The sequence below is a fragment of the Oncorhynchus mykiss genome, chromosome 6 (assembly GCF_057628025.1).
Source record: "Oncorhynchus mykiss isolate SJ-2025 chromosome 6, ASM5762802v1, whole genome shotgun sequence".
In the NCBI taxonomy this organism is placed as follows: domain Eukaryota; kingdom Metazoa; phylum Chordata; class Actinopteri; order Salmoniformes; family Salmonidae; genus Oncorhynchus; species Oncorhynchus mykiss.
In genome coordinates this window covers 28451487-28467534 of record NC_143027.1, presented here as the reverse complement: position 1 = coordinate 28467534, position 16048 = coordinate 28451487, and the positions used below count along the sequence as shown (strand labels likewise).

Below are 16048 nucleotides of genomic sequence, written 5' to 3'. Positions count from 1 at the left end.
TTTTCGTTAAGTTTATTGTTTTGATAGTGTTTGTGTTTAGTGTGTCACTTCATTAAACATGGATTGCAATAGACACGCCGCATTTTGGTCCGACTCTCCTTCTCATCAAGAAAACCGTTACATAATCACCCACCACAAAGGGACCAAGCAGCGTGTCAACAGGCAGGAACAGCCCAAAGTGGAGTACAGTATGGACTATACTTCTTGGGAGGAGATAGACAGGTGGGCGGTCGACCCAGGGAGAGTGCCGGAGCCCGCCTGGGATTCGATGGAGCAGTGCGCGGAAGGATATAGGAGAATGGAGTTTGCGAAGCAAGCAAGGCGGCGCGGACGGAGGCCCCATAGTCAGCCCCAAAAATTTCTTGGGGGGGGGCTCAGGGAGAGTGTGGCAGAGTCAGGAGCCAGACCTGAGCCAACTCTCCCTGTTTATCGTGAGGAGCCAAGGAGGAGACCAGAACCAGAGCCGGTGTTGGAGGTGAGCGAAACAGAGACTGTGAAGGAGTTAATGGGGAAATTGGAGGAGAGAGAAATGAGGGAGTTGCTGTGTTGGTGTTTTAAACATGGAATTCGCCCGACGGAGCGTGTCGGGGATTTGATGGCACCTGGGTCAGCGCTCCATACTCGTCCTGAGGTGCGTGTTAGTCGGCTGGTGAAGATGGTGCCAGTCTCACGTACCAGGCCTCCTGTGCACCTCCCTAGTCTTGCACGTCCTGTCCCAGCACCGCTCTCAAGATCTCCAGTACGCCTTCACGGTCTAACCCATCCTGTGCCACCTCCACACCCCAGCCCTCCGGTAGCAGCTCCCCGCACCAGGCTTCCTGTGCGTGTCCTCGGCCCAGTACCACCAGTGCCAGCACCACGCATCAAGCCTACAGTGCGCCTCGCCTGTCCAGCGCTGTCGGAGCCCTCCTCCTCTCCAGCGCTGTCGGAGTCTCCCGCCTGTTTAGCGCTGTTAGAGCCTTCCTTCTCTACAGCGCTGCCGGAGTCTCCCGCCTGTTCAGAACTGCCAGTTTGCATAGACCTGCCAGTTTGCAAGGAGCTGCCAGTCTGCATAGAGCTGCCAGTCTGCATAGAGCTGCCAGTCTGCAAGGAGCTGCCAGTCTGCAAGGAGCTGCCAGTCTGCAAGGAGCTGCCAGTCTGCAAGGAGCTGCCAGTCTGCAAGGAGCTGCCAGTCTGCAAGGAGCTGCCAGTCTGCAAGGAGCTGCCAGTCTGCAAGGAGCTGCCAGTCTGCAAGGAGCCGCCAGAGCTGCCAGTCTGCAGGATGCCGCCAAAGCTGCCAGTCTGCAAGGAGCCGCCAGAGCTGCCAGTCTGCAAGGAGCCGCCAGAGCTGCCAGTCTGCAAGGAGCCGCCAGAGCTGCCGATCAGCATGGAGCAGCCAGGGCCGCCAGTCAGCATGGAGCAGCCAGAGCAGCCAGTCAGCATGGAGCAGCCAGAGCAGCCAGTCAGCATGGAGCAGCCAGAGCAGCCAGTCAGCATGGAGCAGCCAGAGCTGCCAGTCAGCATGGAGCAGCCAGAGCTGCCAGTCAGCATGGAGCAGCCAGAGCTGCCAGTCAGCATGGAGCTGCCAGTCAGCATGGAGCAGCCAGAGCTGCCAGTCAGCATGGAGCAGCCAGAGCTGCCAGTCAGCATGGAGCAGCCAGAGCTGCCAGTCAGCATGGAGCAGCCAGAGCTGTCAGTCAGCATGGAGCAGCCAGAGCTGCCAGTCGACCAGACTCTTCCAGATCTGCCAGTCGACCAGACTCTTCCAGATCTGCCAGTCGACCAGACTCTTCCAGATCTGCCAGTCGACCAGACTCTTCCAGATCTGCCAGTCGACCAGACTCTTCCAGATCTGCCAGTCGACCAGACTCTTCCAGATCTGCCAGTCGACCAGACTCTTCCAGATCTGCCAGTCGACCAGACTCTTCCAGATCTGCCAGTCGACCAGACTCTTCCAGATCTGCCAGTCGACCAGACTCTTCCAGATCTGCCAGTCGACCAGACTCTTCCAGATCTGCCAGTCGACCAGACTCTTCCAGATCTGCCAGTCGACCAGACTCTTCCAGATCTGCCAGTCAGCCAGGATCTGCCAAAACCACCAGCCAGCCAGGATCTGGTAGATTCATCAACCTGCCTGAGCTTCCTCTCACTCCTGAGCTTCCCCTCAGTTCCGAGCTGCCTCAGTCCCGAGCTGCCCCTCAGTCCCGATCTGCTCCTCAGTCCAGTGGGGTTCTGGGTGAGGACTACTAGGCCATGGTCGGAGGCGAGGGTGGACTATCCAGGGACGCGAGGAGAAGGGACTAAGACATTGATTGAGTGGGGTCCACGTCCCGCGCCGGAGCCGCCACCATGGACAGACGCCCACCCGGACCCTCCCTATTGTTTTGAGGTGCGTTCGGGAGTCCGCACCTTAGGGGGGGGTTCTGTCACACCCTGGTCAAAGTATTTTGTGTTTATCTTTATTTATTTGGTCAGGCCAGGGTGTGGCATGGGTTTTTGTATGTGGTGTGTATGTATGGGGATTGTAGCTAGTGGGGTGTTCTAGCTAAGTCTATGGCTGTCTGAAGTGGTTCTCAATCAGAGGCAGGTGTTTATCGTTGTCTCTGATTGGGAACCATATTTAGGCAGCCATATTCTTTGAGTTTGTCGGGGGTGATTATCCTTAGTGTCCTTAGTGTCATTGTTCTGTGTTAGGTTACACAAGTATAGGCTGTTTCGGTTTTCGTTAAGTTTATTGTTTTGATAGTGTTTGTGTTTAGTGTGTCACTTCATTAAACATGGATTGCAATAGACACGCCGCATTTTGGTCCGACTCTCCTTCTCATCAAGAAAACCGTTACAAGGCCAAACACATAGAAGTACAAAACCTAGAACAAAACATAGAATACACACCCCAACTCACGCCCTGACCAAACAAAATAGAGACATAAAAAAGGAACTTAGGTCAAGACGTGACAGGTGGGCCTATGTAATGTACAAACATATGGTTCAACTGTAAGGTTAGTCTACTCTATCGGACATCAGAGCAGACATGGGTGGCTAAATGTTGTGTCAGCTTCTGTGAATATTCAATTAAATGGAAATGTTCCACATTCAGACAATATCAGCACATAAATACTTATAAGTATTTATAAGGACATCATGATTTATGTAGTCTATTTTCCTTTCTGATGCGTATTGCCGGTGGTACAGTAGGTAGTTACATTCTTGTTACCATGAAGTGCTTTATTCCACAAACTATGACTGGGTCCTTTAAAGTTGCTCCTAAGAGATTCATAAATATGTTTTCATTTGTTTTTAGAGAATTGAAGAGTGTGCTAATAGAGATTTCTCTTGTTCAGGGGAGCTGACACAATGTTATTCTGTTTTTAATAATGCATCCATTGTTTTACAAGGCAGCATCTTCTGGACTGTTTCAGTTACTGTGATCAGTTTGACTGTTTTACCAAACAATAACTTGTTTACTATCCCCCTCTTTAATTTGAATGTGGATGTGTCTTGAATGGATGTTTGATACCACCTTCACACATCCATGCACATCCATGCACATCCATGCACATCCATGCACACGTTCACGCAGGCGAAGTTTGAACAATTTGAAGCTTGACACCTACTTATTATTTTGGTTGCAGTTATTTTATTGAGTATATCTATTTTACTATGTTTTATGTTTATTTGTGCTGTAGCAACCTCTTCAGATCTTTGTTCATTGTCCATGTTCTGTTTTGTAGGAAATGGTGGCTAGTTTGCATCATTTTGCTTTGATAAGGACTATTTCAAAGACATTTAAAATATAATCATGGATTTCTTATTGATTAATAGTTGTATCAAATATTCAGAATGCACTTAAATGTTCAATGCCTATTAATGAAGTTATTCAAATGTTGTACTCTTATTTTAAGGTAGAAAATGCATAATTTGTCATCAATCTTCCTCTGTAGTATGTGTTGATTGACTGACACTCAATCTGCTGTTAAGTAATTATGGACTGATATGACAAGGATTCATTAGTTCAAATGTATAGATAGATTATCCTTGTAATCTGGACCCTGTCAAATGTCCTTAATTAGTTTACAATCAATAATGTATGGGTCTGCGTGGAAAGTGCAAGGCCCACTCAATAATATACCTATACTAGTTGATTCATGGTATTGTCAACATATTGTAATGCCCTCCATGGATTGCTCTTGGTTTAGAGTTCAACATGAGGCCAGTAGTATTGTTAGATGGAGTGGACTAATGCTGTTTGTTAAATTTTCTGCTTGAACACAAAAAAAACACTACATTCATGTAATGCTTCCAGTTTTGTAAATAAATGTTGACCACTGCAATTACATTACCGTATTATTCTCCCTTAATGAGATTCTACCTGCTGGACACACTGGTTGAATCAACTCTGTTTCTACGTCATTTCAATGAAATTATGTTAAACCAACGTGTAATATATGTTGAATTAACTTCTGTGCCCAGTGGGTACCTTTTAAAGTCAATGTCAATGTTATTGCAGCTAGCTTGATTCTTCTCAGCTGGCATTCTACTTGCACCTCTCGCAGGGTCATGCAAGTGTTTTTCTTTGGGTAGCTAACTATGATCGCTATTTGTCTTTCTCTTTCTGTTACACCAGTAATGGCATGCCCTGCATGACACAAACAACTGCTTCACTCCGATGTTTACAGCCAGAACTGGATGTTTTCGTTTTCGTTTCCCAAACATGCCAACACTGACACCAGTGTTGCTCTTCAGCTTTCCTCCTAGATTCCTTGTCTCTTCTGTTTACAGTATTTCACTTTCAGTGGTAGAAAGTTATCTGATACAGTATGCATTATTCTGGGAATATTTCTAAAAGTTTGTAGTCTGTAGAATGTGTCTGTTAACATATCCTCTTTATCTGGTGATGTAGACATTTCTTGGTTGTAAAGCGTCATAACGCTTGATATTGCATTATCATCAATAGCATCATTGTTTCAACAGGAAGCAAGCACAATGCAGATTTTCCTTGGTGCTGGGAACACTCTCACACACTCCTTTAGCATCTGTCCTAATGACAAACAGCACTGAGCTGCTGATGAGTCTGATTTCTTGGTCTTCTACACAGAACACTCCAGCCAGTTCAGCCACAGCACCCTGGTAACTATATAGATCACAGTGGGATTGGCCTTTGACCCCTCTCTTCTACTCAATGATTGTGCCTCCCTACCGCCGATCTGTTTTAATTGTCACTTGTAATCTCTATTGGCAGTGCCTGTTTTAATGTCAGATCCAGTGTGCTATTAGTAGTTTGTTTTGGGGATTGTTGTCTTTTATCTGGAAACAATTACAGAAAAACAGAGGCATGACACAGTCATTTTACCATTGTTTTCAATAAATAATTCACAATTTATTTTACAATTCCAAATTTCCTCATTTATTTACACTATACTTAAAGGACTTATTTTGGATGTGCAGAAACCCTCAAATGTCATGAAAGCTTGCCAACACATTAGTCGAAATAGAATGTTAAGACTTATTTTGAGTTAAGTGTGCCCTCAACGCCAGTATGAAAACAGCATGTCCAGGCTCTCAAGTTCAATTAATAAAGGTTAATTATATAAGTATTCTGTGTTCATAGTTACTGTACAGCAGTTAACTGTGAACAAATTCAAATTGATATTGAATGTTAGGAGTACAACAAGCAAATTAATTAGATAAAACAAATAGTGTTTGTGTTTGTTCTGTACAAATAAACAGGTACTGTAAACTGCATAATCAATGCTTTACAAATCATCTCTACAGTGTGTCTGCTATAATGTGTCTTTATACATTAGAAACAATTTCCTTTCACGTTTGATACAGCCATAATAACAGATTATCACGATGGGTTTCCCACATAACAGTCAACCTGTTTCCACATTGAAACTCATTGATATGTTCAATTCTCAATTTAACTGTTTCACCAATCATTGTAACATCTCTCTGTTTTCATTATACAGTGCTGTACGTCAAGGCAACAGTTCAAGTGAACCATTAGCCCCTTTTCTCCTTAAATTTACTGTATTGTATTGTAAATGTCTTTTTTAACATGCTTGAATATTAAATTGTGGGTCTATACTACAAAATGATTTGTTTCATGATACCCCTTGCTACAACATGCACATCTGGTTTGTGTGTGCGCTTGTGTTAGTGTGTCAGACGTGGTGTGGTCCAAGGTGGAGTACAGAGAAAGCCCGGCGGTGTTTACGCAGCAGCAGTCGTATCTTCTCGTCGTCTGAGTCGGGGTCCAGAGGCTTGTTGTACTCCTCATCCTCCACCTCGTTCTCCGAAATCTCCCCTCCCTGCTCACCCTGTGTGGCCTGGGTGGAGCTAGGCTCGGAGGCACTCTTCTTCCTCCACTTGGTACGTCGGTTCTGGAACCACACCTGATGAAATCATTTATTTACTTACTGTGATTTCTTATTTTAACCAGCTTACATTACATTATCCAATATTGTAATACTTTTTACAACATGAATTCAGATGTGTTTAACTGTTAGTGCATGCATGTAGATCTGTTTTACCTTGACCTGTGACTCTGTCATGCCCAGGGAGTAGGCCAGTCTAGCTCTCTCTGGCCCGGCCAAGTACTTGGTCTGCTCAAAGGTTTTCTCCAGGGCAAATATCTGATGTCCACTGAATGTAGGTCTGGTGTGCTTCTTCCTGCCTGACATATCTCCTAGATGCCCACTGTCTGGAAATAAAGTATATATTACAGTTAAGTATTTTTTTTGTTTTGTTTTGAGTCTTCATATTAATAGTGGACTTCATATTAATAGTGGACTTCATAATAGTGAGGTAAATAATGATGACCTGGTCAATTACATAGATATGAATCTCCTAACTGTAAAATGTTAGTCAAATATTCTTATATTGGAGGAATCAAAATGAATAAACAAATAAAACATTTTAGGACATAGATACAACCAATTGTCCTGTATTTTTTAGGATGGTTGTTTTAAAGATTATCAGATATAATAGTAGATAGAATACATTTCTCAATACCTCATTTTTTCACATATTTTAAAAGCAATCTTGAAAGGTTTTATGTGACTTGCACAGCATTATACTTGGATATAGCATGCAATCAGGTTCAAAATATTTGCATGATGTCAAGTGGATGAATCCGTTTTTAAACAATGGCACATAAAATAACATTATAGATTACAATATCTAATATTGAGTATTTCAAAGACAACAGTACACTCTATCAACAATATATTTACACCTTTAACTAACAGAACCTTGAATTAAAAACTTGAATGAGATAAATTAATTTATTAAAATGTTTTAACTAAGATGTTTTTGAATTAAACAGAAATTACAGAGTAATTTACCCAACTGCATTTATTAATTAGTTTGAGCTTGTAGAAAAAACATGATAATAATCTAGTTAATAATACAATTCTCTGAATATCATGGATGAGTGATAAGAGCCAATGTCATGCCTCAGGCAGTTGGTTAGTGAGTGGTGTGATGTTAAGCTGACTACAGTGTGGAGTTAGACTCACTGTCTGTGCACTGCTGCCTCCCTCCTCTCCACTCGCACCCGCTCTCTGCCCAGCAACTGCCACTGCGACCCTTCATGGGGCACTCAGTGCCAGGCTTGGAGAAGCTGCCCAGGGAGGGGTTATAGTCTGCACAGTTGTAGTAGACCCCTGGGTCCACAGTGCCAAAGCCCCCCATGGTGGGGTATCCAGAGAGCAGGGTGGTGGTGCCTGTAGCACCCATCATGGAACGGCTGAGAATGTTGCTAATGCCTTGGGCTGTGCCCGTTGCCTGCAGCTGGCTGTTCAGGCCTGGGTTGAGCTTGCAGAAGGAGTTGGGCACTGAGAACTGACACACAGGTGTCTTTAAGTCCGAGGAGAATTGGTTCAGGCTGTTGTTAAACAGGAAAGACCCCGGTATGTTGGGATCCATGGGAAGTGGTCCCGCCTCCAGATTTCACCAACTCACCTAACAAGGTCCAGTCATGAAAAGACCCAGTGTGGCCCACAAAGGTTCAAGTTCACCTCTCTCACCAAGCTGAATGAATACAGGTTTGTTGATTGTGTTCTTATTTCTTAATCCAGTCTGTTGATGTTCAAATGATGACCTATGCAAACGCCAATGTCCCCTAACTGAGGACCAGATTACTCCAGGTCACTGGTATCTGCAGAGGTGTCTCTCTAGCTGGTTATGACAGCAGAGGGCAGGTACCAGCATAAAACCTCTTCACTCTCTTCCTTCACCTGATTTGTGCCATTGCACTGTACGTGGTAATTCCAAAATTAGCATCATGTGTTGTGGCACCTGAGAAAGAGTGTTCACAGAGTTGCTCCTCAAGACAAATATCTCCTCCCTGCTCTCTCCTTGGGGGTCATAAATAAGCAGTATCTTGAAGTGGAGTGGCACCTTGATAAAGATAGGCCACATTAGAATGCTGCTTAGGATTGGTCAGGGTCTCACAGCTCTCATGCCTTTCTATTGGCTCCCTGGTCAAATCCAACTATTGGAAAACAGCAGATTAATAGTGTTTTGAAAAGGTAGAGTGTGAACAAGTTGCTTTTTGATGGCCTGACATGCCTGGCCCTCTGTGGTGCTGAGGCAGAAGTAGCTTCGGCACACAGATTTATATTTCCTCTGTTTTAGTCCATTGCATGTGTTGTGATGTTGCGTTGCTGCCATGTTGTGTTGTCATGTTGTGTTGCTGTCAGGTTTTGTTGTCATGTTGTGTTGCTACCATGTTGGGTTGTTATGTTGTGTTGCTGTTTGTTGTGTTGTTCTAGGTCTCTCTTTATGTAGTGTTGTGGTGTCTCTCTTGCCTTGATGTATGTTTTGTCCTCTATTTGCCTCTTGGTAAACCGTCATTGTAAATAATAATTTGTTCTTAATTGCCTTGAATAGTTAAATAAAGGTTACATTTTTTTAAAACAGTGGGGGAAAAAAACAGTGAATTGATTTAAAAAATATATTTGAGTTATTATTTAGGATTAAAAGAAACAAATTAAAATCCTCACGGATCAAGGGTATATTTATATTTATATTTATATATATTTATTACAGAATGTAAACTCACAAATTATTAGAGGATAATAATAATAATAATAATTAATTAACTAGTCTATTTGTAATATGCACACATATTGCTCTGATTTCTATAATTGTGTCTATATGTGCACATTTAGCAGAAGTCAAATTCATTACACTGGTAATGTTTGCTCTTGCCAGGACAGATTGATAGCAGTCTACGGGAAACGCCAAGAGCGTTGCATAATCTTGTGTAATCCTGACCTTTGGAGTTTTCCTGAGGCAATTTAGTGGGGGGAGGGGAGATCTAACATGTGACTATTAGCTCACTTTTCTCCTTACTTTTTTCTGGTTACTATCGATATGTCCAGTAACTTTCCAAAAGTGGTGACATGATTTTGGAATGTAAATTGGGATGGTCTGTATCCTGTCACATGATGTTGAACCTGCTGATGCCGCAACCTCCAACAGAGGGCAGCCAAATTCACCTTTTATTTCGGACCAATTTGAGCAGTGGGTGACCAGCAGTTTGGTTTATAACCACAAATGGTTGACATGCCTTGTTTTGAATGACCAGCCTGGTCTCATAGACTAGAGGTAACATAGTAAACATAAACCCGGGACACTCAAATTAGTATGATATGTTATGTTTGGTATGGTTACATAAGACAGAAGGTTGGTGGTTGGTTGGGGTCTAGCAGCCCAAGGTTGCTTGTTGAATCTCACCATGAACAACTTTAGCATTTTAGCTAATTAGCAACTTCGCAATTACTTACTACTTTTTAGTTACTTTGCAACAACTTTGCATTTTAGAAAAACCCTTCCCCTAACCCTAACCTTTGAACCTCTAGCCTAGCTAACTTTAGCCATCTAGCTAACGTTAGCCACAACAAATTGGAATTCCTCAAATATCATACGTATTGCAAATAAGTAACATATTGTATGAATTGCAAATCATAAGATATCATACAAATTGCAATTCATAACATATCATATGAAATGGATGATGGACATCCACAAATTAATACATAACATGATAAACGTAACATATCATACAAAATGGAGGGAGACAGATTTAGATTTACTATGTTACATCTACCCATGAGTCCAGGTTGGAATGACATAGGCTTTGTGAGTTACATTTTCACATTTTCAAGATAATCTCAAAAACAACCATTTGAAATGAGGTAGAGTTGAGAGGTAAGTGATGCCATTAGCCTATTTTGCAATGTGGTCAACTCACTGCCACCATGTCAAGTCCCCTGTGAGATACCTCGCCCTGGCCCTGGCCCAATAGAGACTACTTTGTCATATTACCAGCTCACTGAGTCAATCATGGATGTTTGAGCTGATGCAAAGGTTCATATGTAGAATTTCCACGGAGTTTTGTAGTTATTTTTTAGACGTTTGAAATGGAAAACCCCAACTTATTCTCAGTAACTCACGAGGTAGGTAAGATTATATATACTTTTTAGGTGGCTACCTCTTTTGTTACTGTTATAAATTATCCTCTCCCCGTGAAAAAAAGATGTGGTGCGTATAGCGATGGTTAGAAAGTGGAACCTACAATTCTTGGATTAAAAAAAGGTTTGAAAGAAAAGTGTTATACACAACTTCACTTTTCACAGGACCTGAACAAAGAAATGATCCAATATAGATAAACAAAACCCCAGAAGAAGACAACATTATTCACCTGTCACCTATATAATTGTATTGCTCTGTTAATAATGGAAATTCCAACTCCTGATCATTTCTTCTCCCCTACAGTATGTGAACCAGGTACTGTATGTGGAATATTCTCCAGGCACACAACATTCTGTTGTTTGCATTGTAGGCTGTAGCTACCTGCTTTACATGTGTAGTCATTGAACATGGGGGAATTCCTTATTGTTGAAAGAATAATGTAATTTCTGGTTTAGCAGTAATTATTTTCACATTATATATACCTACTTAAAGAACCTGGTTTATTCATAACTTGAGTAATGTAAAATGACAGTGAAACCACTGGTTGATTTCCCACAGTTTAGTTTGATCATGCTTTAAAAATATACAAATGTTACTGTTTTCAAAGATCCCAAAGTGTTGGATGAAACAGAAAATGGTGTTAGATAAAACAAATGAAAACATGGTCTCTTCTGTTAGAATGTAGGTACTTTTCCAAAGTACTGTCCTGCCCCTTAGCCCTCCCATTTCCTTTCCTTGTGATGAGAAATCTTTTGTGTATAAACTACAGGCACGTGGGCAGACAGAGGAGTATAAAGCCTGTGAACACTCCCACCACCTCAGAACTACTCAAACTACTGTAGGTGTACTATGTGGCTATGCATTACATTACAGAGGATACGAAGAGCAACATGTATCAGATGGTCAGCAGAAGCCTTGGTAAGGATCGTCTCTTTATTGATGAATGATGACAACTGTGTTGTAATTGTAATATGAGGAAAGTCTACTTCTAGTATATTTTCATAGATGTAGACCAACCACTTATATTATAATGGTCTTATGTAAAGTGGATCTTTATATCTACAAAAGTTACAATATTTTTCCTTCAATGAATCATGCACATTTACATCAAGGGATTCTGGTAGGCACAGATAACAGTAAAGCTTGTCATTCACAACACTGACATACTATGCATGGCAGTTACCCATGGATGTGGCAGATCCTCGAGGAAGAACAACCTGTCATTTACGATATACAATTGAATAAGAGATTTTCTGGCAACCAGCCATATACTCTGTTTTCTTTTTTAAAAGTGTTATTATGGCGAGACTAGGAATTAGATTTACTAGTGACAAGAACTCTGCTATCCAGAGGCTTCTCTGGTCCAGGGTGAGAGGGGGCTAAATTATTATTCATGTGAATGAATGATTTAATTTGAGACACAAGTTTAGGACAGGTTAATGGGGAGATACAATTTAATGTAAGACAAATCAGATAATTGTTTAGGGCACTGTAAACAGGAATGTGATGTAAACAAGACTCTTCCTTAAAATGTATCTATCAACATAGTGTAACCGCCTTTCTTGCTGGCATTGTTAATGCAAAACTAAAATAATAATAACACTAATATAATCTCATCTCCTCTTTTGCAAGTAACATTCAGTATTTGTATTGATCAGTGAATGAGAATTGCTGTCATTTAAGATTATTTGACAAAAGCCTTTCCTATACCGAGGCAATCAACTTTGTTGGCTTGCATAGAATCAATTCCATAAAGCAGTAAAGCAGTTTCAATCTCAGTCACATTCAGATATTCATTTCTATGTTGTTTTGATCATTTTAATCATTATGTCTGTCAACAACAGCTATCTTTTTCATCCCTGACTGAGGTACTGTAGCATTCAAATGATTAGCCCTACTTCCCCTTTTCAAATCTTCTTTAGAGCCTGAGCCAGCACACGTTTGTGGACCCCGCTGCCTGGGCCCCTTGACCTTCCATAGGGAGGCGGTGGGGGCTTTGGTAAGCCTGAGCCAGGGAGCTAGACGGGCAGACAGGACTGGGGACACCTTCAGACATGGCCTGGTGTTCAGCAGCCGCCCAGTACAGCCCCAGGAGAGGGTGTGTCTGCGAGTGGAGCGGTGTGGGCTGAACTGGTGTGGAGCCATGCGTATAGGCTTCACCACTGTACCTCCAATTGCCAGAGACTTGCCCTCCATGGCCATCCCAGACCTCACAGACACCCCTGGACACTGGGCCGCTCCTGTGCCTGAGATGTGCTGCCTTGCAGGCTCAGAGCTGGAGTTCTGGGTCTCCTATGGCGGTACATTGTATTTCAGGAATGCCAACGGCCGACAACACAAACTGCTGGAGGGAGTAGACCTCAGCTGGCCCCTGTGGGCCATGATTGATGTGTATGGGCAGACCTGCTCTGTGCTCTTACTGGGTAAGTTCAGAAATCAGTGGAACATGTATGAATGAACAGTCTGTCTGTCCTTCTCATTTGATCTATTAGTTTAACTTTTTACTGCAGTGGGCTAAATCATTGTCACACAGAGTGATTCTTGGTAGTCTTAAACAAATCTTCTTTGAAACAAAAGTATACAGCTCACACACATGGTTATGGGCTTAAAAAAATAAGACACGTACCATGTCAGATATAGAGTTAAAATGTTACATTTTCAGTTTGCATCCCAATATTATGCTATACATACGTCACTGTCACGACTTCTGCCGAAGTCGGTCCCTCTCCTTGTTCGGGCGGTGTTCGGCGGTCAACGTCACCGACCTTCTAGCCATCACTGATCCATTTTTCATTTTCCGTTGGTTTTGTCTTGTCTTCCTTCACACCCGGTTCCAATCTCATCAATTACATGTTATGTATTTAAACACTGGATTTTTGTCAGGTTTTTAATAATAATCTTTACTAATTATGAAATTATGAAAACTATTAATATCATTCCCCCCATGAGGCCAAAGATGGCACTTTTGGTGATTGATTGAAGGAAGGTGCTACTGATGTCCAACTGTCAGGGGCTAACTACATATCTGGTTATCTCTTGTAGGTTCGGAGAAGAAATACTTTTTGTGTAATCGAAAATCCTGTCCTGCTCCTCAACGGCATTCCTCCTGTTCTGCTCATCAGAGACATGCCTCGCTCAACGTAGACAAATATGTGAATGTGAAGCAAATGTGTGATGACAGCCATGACAGATATCCTCTTCCATGTCCAGCCAATAAGCAGACATCAAGTAAGCCTCATGATACAACAAACTCTATCTTGTTTTAGAACTTTTAAATGAAAAATATCCTTCATGTGAATGTAATTGCTTGATAACTCATCTAGCTATTCTTAAAATAATAATGTTCAATACTATTTCAAACCAAACATTTTTCCAAGGCTAACATTTTACACACATGTACTATTGTGTGGCTAAACATTTATTGAAACATCTAAGCCATGCTGCTTCAAGGACATACTGTAGCTACAGTACATGTTAGCCTCACACAGGAGAGAGCAGCCTTCTGGACACCACACCACCAACCACCCTAACTTCAAAGCCGTGCCGAGCCGAGTCCCACTTGACCTTACAGGTCATGTAACTGAGCGCATCTGTTCTGATTGCAGACTGTGAGAGTGTAGAGGACTGCGCAGTGTGTATGAGCCAGAAGGCCTGTATCAGCCTGCGGTGTGGCCACCAGTGCCTGTGTCTCCAGTGTGCCACCAGAGTGATCCAAGAGTTTGGAACCTGCCCTCTGTGTCGCCAGAACATCAAGAACTTAACACCACCAGGCACAGACCATCACATGACAAACTGATATGATGATATGATCAAATGCTGTTGAGGTACAACCAAAATAAGACTGAGAAGAGGAAGAAATGAAAATGCACAATCTACTGAAAAGATAATGAATGTGACCTGCCAGATATGCTGCTATTGGCATAAATTGCACAAAAAGACTTGAATGTGCAAAGCTATATTTTTTTGTACATGTACTTTACTTGACTGTGGTCTATTACTATAAGAGTGACTTCCTGTGCTGATAACTATTCTGTTTGATATATAACTGTTTTAGGACCATATATCAATCGCTGACTTTTACCCATACTGTCTACTTTTTGTATCTGTTATTTAAGACATGTTGTCTGTTGTAGAAATATATATGTGTTTTTATATGTGTAATAAAATCCATGAACATAACTGCTACTGGGCCTAGTGTGGACTGCTCACTTCGTGAAGTAATATTAATGCTGCTCACCATGTTACATATTTCTCATTATAAAATGTAATTACAAAGACATTTAATAACACAGAGTTACTGATTATCTGCATGTCAACATATTTTCGGTCTCTGTTTAGGGCCGTACGCTTTTGAATAACCTAGTCCTAGTTCATGTCCACATCGAGGCTCAACCCTAACCACAACACTAACCCTAACCCTAGTCCTAGTTCATGTCCACATCCAGGCTCAACCCTAACCACAACACTAACCCTAACCCTAGTTCTAGTTCATGTCCACATCCAGGCTCAACCCTAACCACAACCCTAACCCTAACCCTAACCCTAGGAACATGTCCACATCCAGGCTCAACCCTAACCACAACTCTAGCCACAACCCTAACCACAACACTAACCACAACCCTAACCACAACTCTAGCCACAACCCTAACCACAACCCTAACCCTAGTTCATGTCCACATCCAGGCTCAACCCTAACCACAACCTGAACCACAACCCTAACCCTAGTTCATGTCCACATCAAGGCTCAACCCTAACCACAACCCTAACCCTAGTTCATGTCCAAATCCAGCTCAACCCTAACCACAACCCGAACCACAACCCTGACCCTAGTTCATGTCCACATCCAGGCTCAACCCTAACCACAACACTAACCCTGGTTCATGTCCACAATCCAGCTCAACCCTAACCACAACCCTAGTCCTAGTTCATGTCCACACTCCAGCTCAACCCTAACCACAACCCTAACCCTAGTTCATGTCCACACTCCAGCTCAACCCTAACCACAACCCTAACCCTGGCTACATGTCCACACTCCAGCTCAACCCTAACCACAACCCTAACCCTAGCTTCACGTCCACACTCCAGCTCAACCCTAACCACAACCCTAACCCTAGCTTCATGTCCACACTCCAGCTCAACCCTAACCACAACCCTAACCCTAGCTACATGTCCACATCCAGGCTCAACCCTAACCACAACACTAACCCTAGTTCATGTCCACACTCCAGCTCAACCCTAACCACAACCCTAGTCCTAGTTCATGTCCACACTCCAGCTCAACCCTAACCACAACCCTAGTCCTAGTTCATGTCCACACTCCAGCTCAACCCTAACCACAACCCTAGTCCTAGTTCATCTCCACACTCCAGCTCAACCCTAACCACAACCCTAACCCTAGTTCATGTCCACATCCAGGCTCAACCCTAACCACAACCCTAACCCTAGTTCATGTCCACACTCCAGCTCAACCCTAACCACAACCCTAACCACAACTCTAACCCTAGTTCATGTCCACACTCCAGCTCAACCCTAACCACAACCCTAACCCTAGTTCATGTCCACACTCCAGCTCAACCCTAACCACAAC

General features: G+C 42.8%; 2 protein-coding genes across 2 annotated transcripts; one reads left to right on the top strand and one right to left on the bottom strand.

The window, feature by feature from the left end:
- Window positions 1-5387: 5387 nt before the first annotated feature.
- Window positions 5388-7918, bottom strand: LOC110525664 (homeobox protein Nkx-6.3-like). The gene is made up of 3 exons (XM_021605996.3): window positions 7500-7918; window positions 6513-6682; window positions 5388-6374 (listed from the first exon to the last, which is right to left on the bottom strand). The coding sequence occupies exons 1-3, from the start codon at window positions 7906-7908 to the stop codon at window positions 6144-6146; spliced, it is 810 nt and encodes a 269-aa protein (XP_021461671.2). The 5' UTR covers window positions 7909-7918; the 3' UTR covers window positions 5388-6143.
- A 3328-nt stretch (window positions 7919-11246) lies between these two features.
- Window positions 11247-14646, top strand: LOC110525663 (E3 ubiquitin-protein ligase NEURL3). Its single transcript, XM_021605995.3, has 4 exons — window positions 11247-11379; window positions 12384-12884; window positions 13504-13689; window positions 14067-14646. Exons 1-4 carry the CDS (start codon window positions 11319-11321, stop codon window positions 14255-14257), a joined length of 939 nt encoding a protein of 312 aa, XP_021461670.3. The 5' UTR covers window positions 11247-11318; the 3' UTR covers window positions 14258-14646.
- Window positions 14647-16048: the final 1402 nt, after the last annotated feature.